The sequence below is a fragment of the Sinocyclocheilus rhinocerous genome, unplaced genomic scaffold, assembly GCF_001515625.1.
Source record: "Sinocyclocheilus rhinocerous isolate Xijiao unplaced genomic scaffold, SAMN03320098_v1.1 scaffold2076, whole genome shotgun sequence".
In the NCBI taxonomy this organism is placed as follows: domain Eukaryota; kingdom Metazoa; phylum Chordata; class Actinopteri; order Cypriniformes; family Cyprinidae; genus Sinocyclocheilus; species Sinocyclocheilus rhinocerous.
In genome coordinates, this window is record NW_015638957.1 from 3,981 (window position 1) to 21,325 (window position 17,345).

General features: G+C 35.5%; 1 protein-coding gene across 1 annotated transcript in view; it reads left to right on the plus strand.

Moving 5' to 3' along the window:
- Nucleotides 1-750: 750 nt before the first annotated feature.
- LOC107750318 (vesicle transport through interaction with t-SNAREs homolog 1A-like) overlaps nt 751-17,345 on the plus strand; it is a 104,492-nt gene continuing 87,897 nt past the window's right edge. The window contains exons 1-2 of the mRNA XM_016565655.1: nt 751-780; nt 6,953-7,037. Of these exons, the coding sequence (XP_016421141.1) occupies nt 751-780; nt 6,953-7,037 (115 nt within the window). The remainder of the gene's footprint in view (nt 781-6,952; nt 7,038-17,345) is intronic.

Genomic DNA, 17,345 nt, shown 5'->3' on the forward strand with positions numbered 1-17,345 from the left:
CATAGATTCTGCCTTTTGAGTGAGGTATTAAGTTTATAATTCATGATCAGAGTTCTGTCTCTTTTCTGATATGATAGCGAATGATTTAAAAATAGCGAAATTCAAAATGACCAGTGCACACAAAAAGAGATGAGAGGCCTTTAATAATGGCCCAGAGCTTCCCCTTAGATCTGCTAACCTTTAATCTCTGGCAAGAAATGGAGATTAAAAAATCACCTTCAATGGCTGACAAATTAAGAAACTTGTCCTTCCCCTCCTCTTCTGAATATGTTGTGTGCTGCCGATAAGCAACTCACCTTTTGCTGAGAACGGCTTGTGTTACATAAAGAGGCTGTAATGAAGAGCTTCTTTAAATGCTTAACGTACTTGATTAAGTTGAAATTGTTAGCCTCTTTCAAGAGCCACTGGATTCACAGCAAGACATGCATTCTCTCTTTTACTAGTTTTAATATGTAATTCCTAGTCACACTTTATTTTAAGGTCCAATTCTTGCTATTAACAAACCATTAACTGACTTTTGCCTCAAACTCCTGATTTGGTGCTGTTTAATAGTTGTGTTTAGCTTCTTTTAATGTGTTTGTCTGTGATTTCTAAATGCTAAACATGCAAACCGATAAATCGTCAAGGTTAATTCTGTACCCAGCCGCATGACTGATCTGCTTCCTGCCATGTCTCGGCTTTTTATCTATCTCTCTCATACTCTTTCTCCCCCTCCCTCTCTTTTCCTCCCTCCCTCTATTTTGTGCCTTCATGTGGCAGTTGATAAAGTTACGTGAAGAGGTAAGTGCTGCTCTTCCTTCCCGTTTTGGTCTTCTCTTTTTCCCGTGGATCCTCCATTCATTTCCCCCCTTCTACAGAAAAAAAAGGCCTAGTCTGATTTTAAAGTCTCTTTTGATTGAGCTCAAAATTAGGCTCATTTCTACATACTGCCCTATGAGGAAATGAATCAAAGCTGTTTCACACCAAACCTTAAAAGATTTAATCAGCTTGTCAAAACATTCACCCAAAATGAAAACGCAATGAGACATGCTGTTATCTGGAGATCTGGATATGCTTTTATTCTCTTTTAGTGATGGGTCATGATGGTCAACTATTCGTCCAACACTATTTGATTAGTGAGGTTAACACTATTTTTTCCCCCCATTAGCATGCTGTGCTTTAGCTGTTAAGTAGTCTGCATGGTAAAATTGTGACTATATTTAAACAATATATTTAATTAAAAATGTCAAGTTAAAATATTATCACAGTTTCATTTAACCATCTAGCTGTTTTTGCATCTTATAAGGCTGATATTATATTCTGTGCTATTTTGTCTTAAATTTTAAACAATGAAACAATAAAAATAAGTTGTAAACTAAAAAACAATCAGTTAAAATCTATATTAATTTTGAGATTTGTTAAAGATTATATTTAAACAGTCTTATTAAATCTTTAATGTTTTTAAGATACATTTTAAGTGAATGTTAGATGACAGCAAAAGTAATCTAAATATACATAGAGGAAATTAGCATATATATATACCATTCAAAAGTTTTGTTAGTAATTTTTATTTTATTTTGTTTTTATTTTTTGAAAAAAAATAATGTTTTTATTCAGCAAGGATGCATAAATTCATCAAAAGTGTCAGTAAAGACATTTATAATGTTAGAAAAGATTTTGTCAGAGAATCCTACAAAATTTTCCACAAAAATGGTAAGCATCACAACTGTTTTCAACGTTGATATAATAAATGTTTCTTGAGCACCAAATCAAGATATATGAATGATTTCTGAAGGAGACATCAGGTGACACTGAAGTAATGGCTTCTGAATATTCAGCTTTGCCATCACTGGAATAAATTACATTTTGAAACATATTAAAAATATAAAACATTTTTCTTAAATTGTAATAATATTTCACAATATTACTGTTTTTGACTGTATTTTTGATCAAATAAATGCAGTCTTTTAATATAAACATAAGGCACGGTTTTTCAGAAACATAAAAAAATCTTGCTGTCCCCAAACTTTACAATATGTTAAGTGCTAATTTCATCTATATGTGCAATTAGATCACCTTTGTAATATGTTTTACAGAGCATTTATTTTGAAAGTAATACTTTGAAGTATTTTCTTACTTAAGTAGTATGCAGCAGGTGTAAACTCCTTTAACCTAAACTCCTAAACTCATTTACACCATATAAAATAAAGTATATTTAAGTGTTTGTTTTTTGGCTTTTACCAGTAATTTATTAGCATACATGGCTTTAAATATAACAGAATTGTGGATTTACAGCCAACTGCCGAGTTTTCTTTGTGCACCATTAGGAAGCAGCCCACAGACGTTTCCCCCACTCAGCGGATGAGAATGCAATAGCCTGCCTTTTAGTTCGAGATAAGGGGACGATTTGTAATGTCTTTTTGTATTTGTACCATTCATCTGACTTGGAAGTGAGCATGTATGTGGATTACGGCAAAAGAGGCCGTCGTCTCGATCTGCGTATGCTTGTGTGTACGTTCGCTCGCCGGTATCTTCATCTCCTGTCTAGGGTTGTGTGTGTGTGTGTGTTTTGTTGTTTGGATTTGGGATTCCCCTATTCATAGACACATGCAGACACACACAGACTACAATATCTGAAGATCTTCATTCATAAAGGAAGCCTCCTCTCAGTGGATGACTGAATAGCACTGCATCATGCTTCTGCCTGCCTTTGTAAAGATGTTTAGTAAGTGATTGCTTATCTTTGAAGATAACAGTATTTACAATGCAAATTTCTGATCCTTTCTATCTTGAAGAAATTGTAAAGGCGCATTAAATATTTATGGATGGAAAAATGAAAAACCTTATCTTCGCTTCTGTCATCTTATGAAAGTAAAACGACACTTGCATCATTTTACTAATTCATAACTACTGTAAGTATGTGTCATCCTGTTATGTACTGTAAAAAATAGCAACAGAAATTCAAATATAATGATCTAAAGTGCCTGATCATTTTCTGTACTCTTCCACATCTCAAAGCTACACCAGAAACATTCAAGTAAACAATACAGAGCATGCTAGAAGATCATCTTCGCTCAAATAGGAGAAGAAATTCAGCAGTGCCTCTGCTTTGGAGGATCTTTGTAGATTCTTGTGTCTGTGTGTGTGTGTGTGTGTGTGTGTGTGTGTGAACATCAGTATATTGTTTAGATTTCTTCACTTCCTATTGCTGAATAATCCCATTTGTGGAGCCACACCACCTCCTGCATTTATAATTTACAGCCCCTCACAGTTCTGCGTTCTTTGGTACCTTGACTTGTGTGTTTCTCCTTTTTTGTTATTGTTTTTCTCACATGGCCAAACAAAATGGGAGTATAGCATTTTTTCAGCCTTGGGTCAAAAGACACCTTCAGTGGGTTCAGCCGCCCCTTGTTTTTACCCCAGAATGTGTATGCACTTATATGTGTATAGCTGCTTTTAAATCACTTTTTTTTCTCTCCCATTTTACTGAATTTGAATCAAAGCAGCTTATACACACTTAGCCTGTTTTTAAAACTGTACTTTTCCTCAGCTGGAAAACATGTTTAAATATTTAGCACCCTTATTCACAGCTGTTTGACACTTGTAATTCCTTTTCTTACAAGTCCCAAACAAACGGTGGAGAAGATCACACATAGTCAGTCTGAATCATAGCTGTCATCATTATTCACTTTGACTGTAACCCCTCCCCCCTCCCCATTTGAAATAATAAGGAATCATCAAAACTTTAGAAAATTGCGATTGTAAGCGCTTGTGTTTGATTTGAGAGAAGGGAAGACGATTCTTTTGAGTCACATTCGCATTGTTCCTGGGTTCCACGTTAATAACTTACAACTGAAGTGCGGTTCTTCACGAAAGAAAAAGAAATGGCTAAGAAAAAAAACAAACAAAAAAATTCTCATTTATAGTATCTAAGAACGTCTTTGTAGAAAAAGTGGGTGTCAGATAAAAAGGCATACATACATTGGCACAAATGAGAAGGGGCGCACGCAGAGGCGGTCGCAAGCACACCAATATTTATCATGCCCTCTTTAAAAGAAGCAGCTGTTGAACTCCATAAGACCAAAAAAGAGAGAAAATTTTGACAGTCCTGCCGCTCCAATAGTGAATAAATCAAGAAAAAAGAGGTTTCTTTTATTCAGGTCATTTTGGTCTATGAAAGTGAGTGATATGCATCTAGGACTTTTATATGTCTAACGTGCTTTGTTACTCATAATCATCTCCTTACGGGTGCGTTTGGATCCAAAACGTGGGACGTTTATCGAAAACAAATCCGCTGGAGCAAGGTAATTCGTTTTGATAGGTGATTCTTTCACATTTTCAGGAAGTCGCCATTTCTCCGCGCCGTTGTCGTCACTGCACCTACACGGCCACCTTCGCTGTTACCTCGGTGTGTGTCACCCCTATTCCCCCGCACCCCACACACGTGCACAATAGACATCAACAGCCCCCCCTCCCTCAGAAAAACAGACCGACTGAGGGAGTGAGAACGAGCGAGGGAGAGAAATTCAAGAAAAAGCTTTGAAGTGGCTTTCCGGCGCGCGAGTCTGCTGGCCGTCTCCCCGAGACGTGTCACCTTTGCCGAGAGGGAATAGGAAAATCACGTTTCGAATGGTAATGATAACATACTAATCACTTGAGCTCTTTGAAGACGGGGTAGCGAGCTACTCTGTCAGTATCCCCGGCTGCCTTGTGCTTCCAGGCACACAGGCACATCCCTGGTCTAGGTGTATTAGTTTAAGCGGTGCATGTCAATACGTCCCCTCCATCTCAGCTGATCCAGAGGGGCTCATTAGGCAGAGATGGCTCCCTTTTCCCCATACGCACTCCCACCCCTGTTCTCTCCTCTTTCTCTATCCCTCTCTCTCTCTCTCTTTCCCTTTCTCCCTCCCTCTATCTCCCACGAACACCCCCTCCCTTAAACTATTTAAAAAAGTATTTCAGCTATTTTAAATGACATCTGTCAACCGAGAGGAGGAGAAGAAAAAAAAGTTCAGACAGTTTTTTTCCCTCTCTCTCTTTCCCTTCTCTGTGATTGTCAAACTTTGAAAAGTGGAATGTCGTCTATTTCTCTTTTCATTTCCTTGGAGTGATTAGCCACTACGTATTTTGACAGGTTAACTAGAACTGGAAACTTGTTTCTCTCGCTTTTTTTCCTCTGTCTTTATTCTTTCTGTGCATGTAAATAGGAATAAAGGTTAACGTCCTTTAGAAATATAGTTGCCTTTCTCTATTATGTATTTACAAATAGAAATGCAGTGGTCTCATTTAGTGTTCACAGTCATAAATGATATGACTTGCCAGAAAATAGTGCACGAATCTTAGTTTTTTAGTATCTGCAATGGGGTTCAAAAGTTTAAGACTACAAAGTTTTAAGAAAGTTTTAGGATTGTGCCAAATTTTAAACAAAGAAAGGTATGATGTGAAATTAATGAGAAATATTTCAGATTCTGAACAATTTTAAGTCACTAATACATGTGTAAATTTGTGACATTGATCATGTGAACAACTTTTTACTGACTGGCAATGTTCCATTGATGCACAAGATGCTCTTTGGATCATTCTCAAATCATGCTGAATCACATGATCATCAGGTTTTAAAGGGAAAAAAATGGGGACAAACTAAAGACATTCTGAAATTCATTTTAATTCTTCAATTTAAGTTTTCACTTAAATATATTTTTTACAAGTGAACTTTTGGACCCCACTGTATTTAATTTTTAGCACTTCTATATTTACTTTTATGAGATATCTAGTTCTATATAAAATACACTACCATTCAAAACTTTGGGGTCAGTAAGTTTTTTTTTTTTTTTTTTTTTAACTTATTATGAAATTCCACAAAAATATTAAACGGCACTTTTTTCAACTGTTATAATATTAAGAAAGGATTCTTATGCACCAAATCATCACATATGCCATCACAGGAATATTTAAATATATTCAGTTTTTATTTAATTATTTATTTTACAATACATTTTTTTGTAATTGTAAATTGTAATAATATTTCACACACCGTTATTATTTTACTGTATTTTAATGTTGTTGTTATTTTATGTTCTCAAAACATGAGTCTGAGAACACTTCAGTGTTTTCAGTATGGCATCATTATTTGAAGGACATGTGTGCTGCCCACAGTGTGCAATATGAATGCATCTGGCCCTTGACCATGATGTTCATTTTAATCTTACATTTATGACTTCTGACTTTGTAATTCTGTAACTCAACACAAGACGACCCAACCTTTCCTTGAAAAAGTTTACACACCTTGTTGGTTTGCATTATTTACAGTGATCCCTAAAACATCCAAACTGCACTGTAGAGAAACCAGCAAGTGTTTAGTGTTTTAAAGTGTCAGCGTTCTCAATAACCTTTTTCTACTATAAAGAACCTTTTGCGCTATGTAAAGCTTCCATGGATATTTAAGATTTTAATTGAACCATAGATGCCAATAAAGAACCTTTATTTGTGAGAGTGTACACAACAAATAAATAACATAGTGTAACAAGGTTTATGGTGGCATCCTGACCTTGTCAGACTAAGAGATATTGGGTAATCTGAAGCAACATTTGAAAATATATTACAACTCAATTAGCCATCCCTCCCATGCTAATCTTTGCCCTGGTTTTAAATGTGATGTAATGAGATCTGGCAACACCTTCAGAACAAAGCCACTGCAAGAAGGAAGCCTCAATTAAGAAGAAAGAAAGGTGTTCGATTGGAGATCCGTCCTTTTTTTGCTTTGGAATTTGCACGAAGATCAGTCCAATTTATGAAAACGCAACTTATAATTAGATGTTCTCAAATCCATGTATAAGTTAAATTAAAACTAAGTGGTCTGTACCCTTTTGTCCTAGTGTGTCTGCTATTGTGTGTTGAATATGTCTCTGTAAATAATGTCCCAGTCTTCTCAATCACTCTCATGGTTTTCTTTCCATCTGTGGTTTGTTTTCAGAGAGCACATCTGTTGGACAACACAGAGAAGCTGGAAAGGTCATCTCGGAGGCTGGAAGCTGGCTACCAGATAGCAGTGGAAACCGGTAGGCATTCTGGGTAGGGGGGTGAGCGACAGCAAATTGTCTCGCTCGTATGCGCGGTAAAAAGAGAGAGAGTGGGGAAAAAAACGCCTTGACGACTGGTGACATTTTCAGGAGCACATCAAAGAGAAGCAAGAGGGAGAGAGGTGTAGAGCAGCAGCCGCAGTACTGTTAGGCTCACACAAAACACACCACCTTATTTCCATTCACCTACCTGTGCGTGTGTGTGTGTGTGTGTGTGAGAGAGAGAGAGAAAGAGTTTTTAATATGGGTACCAAATGATGGCGTGTTGACTAGAATAAACAACAACAGCCTGCCTCCACCGTCCTGCAATTTTTCAAGCTAAATAAAGACCGAGATCTTTTAATAAACTGATTTCTAAATAAAGCACCTTAGACGTCATCTGATTCGCACCTGTCTGAAGGTTAGTTTTTATCTTTAAATACAAGAAAATGAACTAATTTAGATCTGAAATAGATTGAATCAGCAGTCTTTTTTTTTTAGCCTGGCTGTCACCGTGTTGTTGAAGCTGAGTGTATTCCTCAGAGACGTATCAAAGCTCATTCTTCAAGAAGCTACTGGCTTTCTTTGGCTTCTGTCTTAGTTTTGAAAAGTTTGTTAATTTACACTATAATGGCAGGGTGGCTTGTGCGCGACGTCGACACAGTTAATAATTCAAATCAAGAAAGGGTTGCACAGACCACTGGCGTTTGATGTCTCGCAAGAACAACTCACAAATTCATAAATGCAATCTGCATTCCCTGCCGCTGCAAAACGTTTAATTTATTTTGGATCCTCTCAAGCCCGTGCTTCATTTTTTTTTCATTCCTGTCCTGCATAAGATTATATATATATATATATTCAGTTCACCGAATGAAGGCCCTTTGTTTTTCTGCTATTCAGACATATTTTTTTACTTATGTCTGCCCAATTGAATTGCCTGCTTCTCTAGTAGATACCAAAGCGGAAGCCCATACACTTCAATTAAAGTAATAGAGTATTAATATATATATATATATATATATATATATATACTTGTAAAGTCTATAATGTAATAGCATAGTTAGAATTAAAATAATTGTTTAAATATTTTTTAAATTACTATAACATTTACTCTATAGTTATGATCACATTTTCTTCATCATTTGTATCACTTTATTTAAATAAGCACTGAGCACTAATAATGCACAAAACTGCTTAAGATTTAATTGTTTCATTATTTTAAATTAATTTGTAATTTAAAACAACTGTTAAAACCTGGATTTTTTTATTATAATGCAAAAATCTCCTAGGTTTGTAGTAAAACTGTGAGGATTCTCCATATTGTATTTATTTATTTATTTATTATGTAATTTGAATCTGATTTTTTGATCGCACCTACACAGTGTCAGTGAGGAGACTGTGTGTGTGTGTGTGTGTGTGTGTGTGTGTGTGTGTGTGTGTGTGTGTGTGAGTGTGTGTTTTAAGGGTGTTTTAGTGTGTGGTGCGTTCAGTCCAGCACTAGCAGCATGTCAGGAGCACTCCAGGCCCTCAGAGAGATATTGAGAGTGCTCTCTGGACATGCAGAGCTTTTTACCAAACTGTTTGTCTCATAAATAAAGTATGGGTCTTCATTAGGAGAGGGCACCCACTTTAAAGCTGCCTGAACCAGAGGCACGCCGGCCTGAAGAGAGCCTGGAGTACAGTAGGAGGGAGCAAAGCAGCCAATTTAAAGGCATTTAAATCAGAGATGTCCCAGAGCTCACTAGCGTTAAATAAACCCTAATCAAAGAAGTGCCTGGCTGTTTATGAAAGCCAAGGAAGTGGGCAAAAGATGTTTTGTATGGAGGAAAATAAAATACCTAAGGGGTATAATTCTGTTATTTGAAGAATTACATTTTTTGTTATCTGTCACATTTGGGGTTGTTGAAGGATTTCAGAATATTTAGTTGTATTTTTTTCCTAAGAAAACATTTTAATCAGTTTGTAGAATGACCTCAAAATCTATTAATTAATCAAAATTAATTTTAACGGAGTGTCCGATATAAACAAACGAGCCGCGAGAACAGTGTCCGTAAAGAGCAGAGCGGTGGCCTTTGAATACGCAACAGCCGCTGCGGCAGCGGATCGATGGGGCAAAATGAAACCAGCTCATTAGGGATTGATTTCAGCAGTGTTTAGATAAGCAGAGTGGGTCGGGGCCTGGCCCCTGGGGCCCTCACCAGGGCCCAAAGTTCACGCAGAGCCAGGTAGAGAGTGTCTCTGCAGGCCATCATCTTTATTAGCACCCAGATAAGCTGATTAGGCCTTGTCAATCAAAGGTGCCAGTGACTCAATCGCGAGGCCCTTCTTTTCTTTCTCTCTCTCCTTCCTTTTTTGTGATAAATCATTGAAGCGACCAACAAAGCAGTAGCCATGGCGGCTAAGCTAAGCAGCCCTGCAGTTGTCACCAAGGCAGACGACGCAAGGACCCTGTGATGATGTGACGACTGTATTAAAGAGTACATCAATTTGTTTGAGAGCGGTTTGATTTTTTTCTGCAGTGGTATTAAAAGAGCATGCGAGGGGGGAGAGAAGTTATTGTTGTCGTAGGCTTTACGGAGGAGCCGAGAGTGCCCCCAATAGAAATAAATAACAAAATGAATGATCGAATGAAGAGATAAATAAATATGTTTTGTAAACATGAAGAAACGCTGCTCCTTTTGAGCATGAGCACGGCTTTAAGACATGCTGTGTCAGTCCATGGGTGTCAGAGTGTCCCAGTAAAAGACACGCGATTGTCTCCGTCTCTCCGTTTCACTGCCTCTAGCTCTTTTTCTTTCTCCTCCATGTTACCGTTCTTTCATTTTCTTTCCTTCATCTCTCTCCTCAACACTTTCTGTTTGTTTTGTGCCATTTTATGAAACCGATAACTTGTTTCTTTGAATGGAATTCCCTTTTTTCATTTCTTTGTGTTGCCATGGCCTTTTATTCTTAAGCACTTTAAATGTTTATTATTATTATTATTATTATTATTATTATTATTATTCAGTATAATTTAATACCAATAATAAAAATAAAATAAAAAAGGTCAACATTAAGGTGAGCGCATTCAATAATGTAATGAAAAGTTGTTAATATTTTCAATCATTTCTTAAAATAATATAATATTTAGTTATATAATATAAAGCGATGTTGTAATAATAATGATAATAATAGTAACTAAATTAAAAATGCCAAAATGAAATTGAATGCATTCAATAATGTACTGTTTTTTTAATATGTATTTTCAGTAATCTCTTAAAAGAATATATTTAGTTATATAATCTAAAGTTTTGTGGTAGTAGTTTTAATACTATTACTACTACTACTAATAATAATAAATTAAAAATGTAAAAATGAAATTGAATACGTTAATTAATGTGCTGAAAAGTTGCTGTTATTGTTCAACAATATTTGAATAGTCTCTTCAACTAAAATTATATATTTAGTTATAATAATAATAATAATAATAATAATAATAATAATAACAATAGTAATAATACATTTATAGCTGTTTGTGCTGGTTAAAGAAATATTTTTTATCACACTACATTCAGTTTGCTGTACAAGTAATACCTCCTCTGTAATTAATTGTTTCATTGCCTTTTATTATTTATTTCAGCCTAGCTGTTCCAGTTGATTTCCTTCATTGTATAGTCGTGTTTAAAGTTTCAGCACATCGCTACTGTTCTCTCTTTAATGAGGACAATTTGGTGAAGTGGATTTCCTCGAGGTATAGCATACCAAATAACTTGGGTTTTTTGTAGTTTGCTGAAATCTGAATGGCGTATTGTGTTTCAAAAAGAATATGCCGTTATTTGATAATTGTTTGATTCGTGAAGCAGAGCCACAAGAGTTAAATATTTCAATAGCAGAGTTTGCAGATATGCAGAAAGGAGAACTTAGCTAGAGTGGATTTTCTAAAGACAATGGTGGGTTTTTGTGTTGTAATGAGGGAATTTTCTCATTGAAAATGTATGTTTTTTTGGGCTACAACTTAAGCCTGTACTTCAGAAGTTTGAACTTATATATGTTAGAGCTTTTTAAAAATGAATACACAATGTAAATCTCTTGTAAAACATTGATTTAAAGAAATATGTATATAAGTGATGGGATGTGTGCCTGAGTGTAATATAAGGTTTTCGACTCTGTAAATCTACCTACGGGTGAGCTGTTTATCGTGAAACCCCCCGGCGGATGAAAGGCGATGAAATGCGATGAAATAATGATTTTTTTTTTCTCTCCTAATCGGGCCTTGTCAAGCGAGGCGTCTTATCGTGGAGAGGAAAATGACACCGATACTATCGAAGAGCCCAGAGTCCGAGTTTGTGTTGTTCCCCCCCAATCACGCCGGACCCGGCCTCGCTGTATCTAGCGCAGCCACAAACGGCAAGCGCCGCTTTTTTCATCTGGACTTCAAAAACGGTCCCCGTCATTAAAATTGCACCCGCGTTCGGCTGCAGGGATCAGCCGCTCCGGAGCGAAAATGGGATGTGGGAGAGGAGGCTCGCTAAATGTGCTAATTCTGTCCTCACATGTTTACGGCTTAATTTTAATCGGTTTGAGCGAGGGTGGAGGGGGGGGAGTGAAAAAAAGCCTCACATTGCAATAAATCGCCATTATCTTTGACACCGAAGGACTCAGCTGTTCCAAGGATTTTGGAGTCTGTGAGCAACAGTATTATATGGGGAAACACAAAAGTGTTTACGCTTGAATTGCGGTGGCCGAGGTGCACTCACTGATTTCAGCGCGTGTAGACAAAGGGCCAAACTTTCACAATGGCAAAGCCCACAAACAGGCTCTTAATGCAAGAGCTGAACCAACAAACTTGACTAGCCGGTGTGTTTGTGTTCGCATCTATCTGTTTCTGGGATTGCCAATAGAGAGTGCAGGTGTCGACTTGTTGATATATTCCAATCGGTATTTCGATATTTGCTCATGTTAAGTGCGATCATTGACTGTTGAGTCGCCTAACGCAGTTTGAGAGCTTTTTTCCTTTGGGGTGATGGGGAGCAGATCCATTTTTCTAGATAAACTATTGAGTGACAGATTGAGAGGTAAGCTTCCCACTTGCATCTTTTGAATGAGCCTCTGTAGCAACACTTGCCACCAGCTAGATGCGCCAAAAACTCCAGTATTCTCAGGACTGAGTTCAAACTTAAGTATGAGAAGAGCAGAATTTAGACGGCAAAGCTGAATTTGTGGGATTGAAGCCCAGGAAAGAGTAAAACACGCTGAATATGCATAATGATAATAATGTTTGTGTCACTGTAGTTGCTGGGAAGAAATTAATGAAATATGTAAAGAGGCAATTCCATATCAAATAACACAAATAAAACTTATGGTAACACTTGCATATTGCTTAATTATATAATATTTTTAATGGAATGAAAGTATATATTATTATTATTATATTATGATTATTATTATTATAAAATATATGTATTACATGATTATTATTGCTATTATTATCATTCTATAATTACATGTTTGTATGTATGCATACAACAGTATGCATATTACTTTATTATATTTAAATGAATAAAATCTATATTAATATATACATTTTATTTTATAGGTAGTATTATTGCTATTATTATTATAATTATATTAATTCCATATTAATTAGACAACAATTACATTAATTGCGTCATTAGTATTTCTGTATTTACTATTTACTACGTTAGTGTATCCATGTTATACACAGTGTTTAATTCTATAATATTTTTAATAAAATTGATATAAATATATAATGCTTATTTTAGTCATTATTATTATTTTACATGTACTTCATTAGTCTTGCTTGCTTGATGCAGAATTACAAAGCACTATAATGTAAAATGTGACCAGTCTTATTTTAATATTGGCTTATTTTATTTTCTCATAATTTGTTTGTAACATTAATGGCTCAAATTTTTTTTTGGAGTAACTTGTCAGAAACATGGGGAGAGAGAGAGAGAGAGACAGAAAATACATTTTAATTTCAGATCATATGTGTCTATTTATATCAGACCAGCCTTTCATTGACCTTTGGTTGACAGAAAGAGAGTGAAAGAGTGCACTCGAGCTGGATGGCGTTAAATAAAACTGTTTTAGAAGGAAATGGAAGACAAAAGCGAATACCCAGGACCCCCATGGGCGCTTCTTCATCGGCCGCTTTAAAGAACTGGCACATCTGAGGCACCGCAATATCAAAAAGCATAGAGAAAAAGTGAAATGAAGTAAAAGGAAAAAGTAGAGAGGGGGGAAGAGAGAGTGGCAGTACCTTGTCACTGTGGAATGAGGATCATAAACGGTAATTGTGTGATGGGAGTGACACGCTGATGACAGCAGATTGATGGCAGTTGAAAAGCGAGTATAATTCACTAAGGAGTCGCAGAGAGTTGGGTGGCTGAGATTAAGAGAGGAAACTAGTCAGACTGAGCTCTGAAAACACATGCGGAGTGGGTACAGAAGGGCAGCAGTTTAGGCTTCACTTGTGCTTCCAGTTTTGTTTGTTCTCGCTGTATTTATGTCTCTCGGTGCATTGGACCAGAAACAGTCCTACTCAGAGTACATTCATTATAGTGAAAATGTTTGTTGCTTTTGTGGATAATATTCCTTCTAACCCTGAAAAAATATTTCGACTATGCTAATATTTGATTTTAGTCATTATAGTAAAAATGTCACTTTTGTTTAGATGCAGGAATAGATTTTATGGCAATGAAGCACCTATCAAAGCTAAAAACTCACATTAGAGACTTTTGCTTAAAAAATATTCAAACAAACAAACAATAAATAAATAATATAAAATAAATAAAAATAAGCTTTGTATTATAATTGTAATTTAACTTATAGAATATCTAATTTATTAAAAAATAGTTATTATAATCATTTATTGAGTATAATTGTATTAAATATAATTTAAAATATACTTTATTATAATTAGTGTTCCTTTTATTGTGTATATATAAAATAAATAAAAATAAGCTTTGTATTATAATTGTAATTTCACTTATAGAATATGTAATTTATTTAAAAATATAGTTATTATAATAATATTTATTGAATGTAATTTGTATTTAAATATAATGTAAAATATAATTTATTGTTTATTGCCATGGTTGCTTTATTTTTCATTCGTGGAAAAAATAGAAAGTCCTCCATTGTGTTGTAGTAATTAAATCTTTATAGCAGCAGTCTGACTTATATTTAAAATATATAGTTTTATTTTATTTTATAGCAACAATCTGATTCAAAACTAAAATATGGTTTTATTTTAATTACAAACTTATTTTATTATAATTATTTACATATTTGATATATTTTTCAGCAGAGGAAAAAAATAAAATATTATATTGTATATTTTGAAATGTTTTGGTCAATCACCTTTTTATATTGAGCAACAGTGTATTTTTCTGTCACTGTTGTTCAGTCTTACAACAGTCAGTCTTTTTTTTTTTTATTAACAACTTAATAGCTGTTAACACAATACTGGCTTCTTCATCATAAGTTTGAACGGCTGCTGGACCAGCTTTGTTATGGATAGTTAACCCAGCACAGATAATCTTATTTGTTTTCAGATTAAATATGGCTCAATGTGTGACACTTAGCGTATCTCAACGCTGACCACCCCACAGTTTGCGGTACGTTTAAAAAAAGCCCATCATTAGCGCTGTCCGTCTGTCCCTCTGCGGCTGCTTGTGTCACACCGTCCCTCAAAGTGGCTTCCTCCTCGGCAGGCCGCGTCCTGGGCCGGTGCGGCCGCGGGCTCAGGACGCCCACTGAACATGAAACACATCACCCGATCTGTCAGCTGGGGGCTCCATCTGTCAGTCAGTGGGACAGCTTCACTTTTGTCTAGGGAGGGAGCCGGGCAAATACGATGGGGGGGCTCCCGCGCACCCCATTTTGCGTTGTGCAGGAAACCCTACTGCCATCGTTCTGACATATTTAATAATAGTTTGCAAGACTATTATTGAAGCAGACCCTTTTTAAGGGGCGATATCGCTGCCACCTAGGGTGCTCAGTGTATTTAATTACTGTACACTTTAAATTATTTAATTTTGTAAGGTTTAGAATAAATTTATTTTCTATAGAAAATATATAGATCTTTATTGCACCTCAAAACTCACTCACGAGACTGTTGTCTTGTGCAGTTTGACTCACATAAATAAATCTGCCTTTTGATAAAAGTGATTATAAGCAGAAGAGTGGAGGTTGCAATCTACACTTTGGCAGATAGGCTGCGCCCTTGAGCCACCGTAAAAAGGACAGACTCAAAGAATCGTCTCCACACTGGGGGACAAGAGGCCTCCACCACTCAGCTCTCTCTGCTCGAGCTCTGCTCGAGTCTTTGGATGTTTCTCCTGATGCTGAAAGTTCCTGAAAAGATAAGCTTTGCTCACAACTCTAGGAGCTCATTTGAGTTTTATTTATTTAGCACTGTGTTTTTATGTGTGTGTGTGTGTTTGAGAAAGAGAGCAAGAGAGAACGAGTGTGTTTGTGTGCAGTCAGTGCTGAATCCCTGCTGAGAGCATCAGTATTTTCAGATCTGTGTGTAGGGGCGATACTGAACATCAGCAGCATGATATTTCAGCTATTATTATTCACCCCTTAAAAGAGCCAACTGGATTTGTCACATCACCTCTGATGTCAATTTAAATTTAACAAGATGCTGATACTCTCTGGAAAGATTCACTTTCATTTGTAAATATTTCAGCCCTCTTTTTTGTCACTGTGTCCACATTTGATACTGAATTCTTTAGGTTAGAATACAACATAGTCAAGGGTAATTTACTTTGAGTTTTTGCCTGTGAGCAAATGATTTGTAGACTTAGTGTTGCGCTTAAGTGTTTTGGTGCCTTGACTCCAAGTCATAATCATAACCGTATTGAAAATAGGATGAAGGGAAATCTTTTTTTGTTGGGTAGGAAGCTTTTAGAAAGAAAGACTGTTTAATATAGATCGTTGAAGTACTGATTTAACCTCTAAATTTTAATTGAAAAGCTTATGAATACATGTTGAATTCAAGTTGAACGAATAAAAGTAGTTATGGTTTATTATTACTGTAGGAATGCAATTCATTGCAGCTGAAAATCTTCTGAACATTTGTGCATCATCTTAATCACTTCACTCTTTAACACTTTTAAATCAGAGTTGGTTATTGTTATAATTCCTCCTTTTGTTAGATATGTGAGGAGTCTTCATTTAGTTTTTTACCTAATTTAATTTGCTCTTTTTAAAGTCATTTATGTTGTCAAAAGATTTCTTTAGCAGGTAGATCCATTTTGGTTTTTAATATAAATCTATAATGTACTAGTAAATATATCTTGAAATGCTTGCAATGAGTTTGTGTAAAATGCTGTTGTACTCTGAATGAAAGACTGAGAGTATATATATATATATATATATATATATATATATTTATATTTATTTTTATATAATTTATATTTATTTATTATAATTTATTGTATGAAACATAAAATATTATAATAAAAATATTATATCTAGTATATATATATATATATACTAGATATATATATATATACACACACACTAGATATAATATTTTTATTATTCCGGGCGAGCGGATTCTCCGCAGCTTTCTCGCCTCCGCTCTATTGCTATGACTCTTCAGGATTGTAGCGCGTTCTCAGTGGTTTGCTGGTCTGCGGGAGATTTCATGCGCGAGGTAAGCTCGCCCAAGCGGAAAAATGTGCTGTTGCTGTCTCGATTGTCGAAACTCTACAAAATCATATGAAAAAATACATCATAACTGTATATTTTCCGTATACTTGTGTCGCTTACAATTAAAGTCCTTTTTGTGATTTTATTATTGTTTGCAACGTTACTTGGCAATATTTTAAATATTATTATTATTATTTTGTTTATTTATTTATTTAATTTAAATTTTTTTTTTTTTTGTATTTTGCATGGTCTATTATTGGAGTAGTGTCACCCGGGTGGGAGTTTTAACTCCTATTCACTGGGAATACAAATAAATTAATAAATAAATAAAAATCATTCAGTCAATGCAGACAGATATAGTGCGGGGGAATCCCCCATCTGAATATTACGTATCATAAAGTAAGTACGTTATTTGGCGGTTTTTACTCGGAAAAGCAGCTGTTTTCTAGCTTTCAAATAACTACCTGAAACTATAGAAGAAGGATTGGAGATGAATTTCCTTTACAAATAAAGTAGGAATGTGCATATTTTTAACTCGACACCTGCCACGGTGTTTTCCTCTTTGAGTGTGTTTTAAAAGCGATGAGGAGGGGGGAGGGGGGCTTAATCTTATCACTCAGCATACCCGGTTAAAAAAGTCAC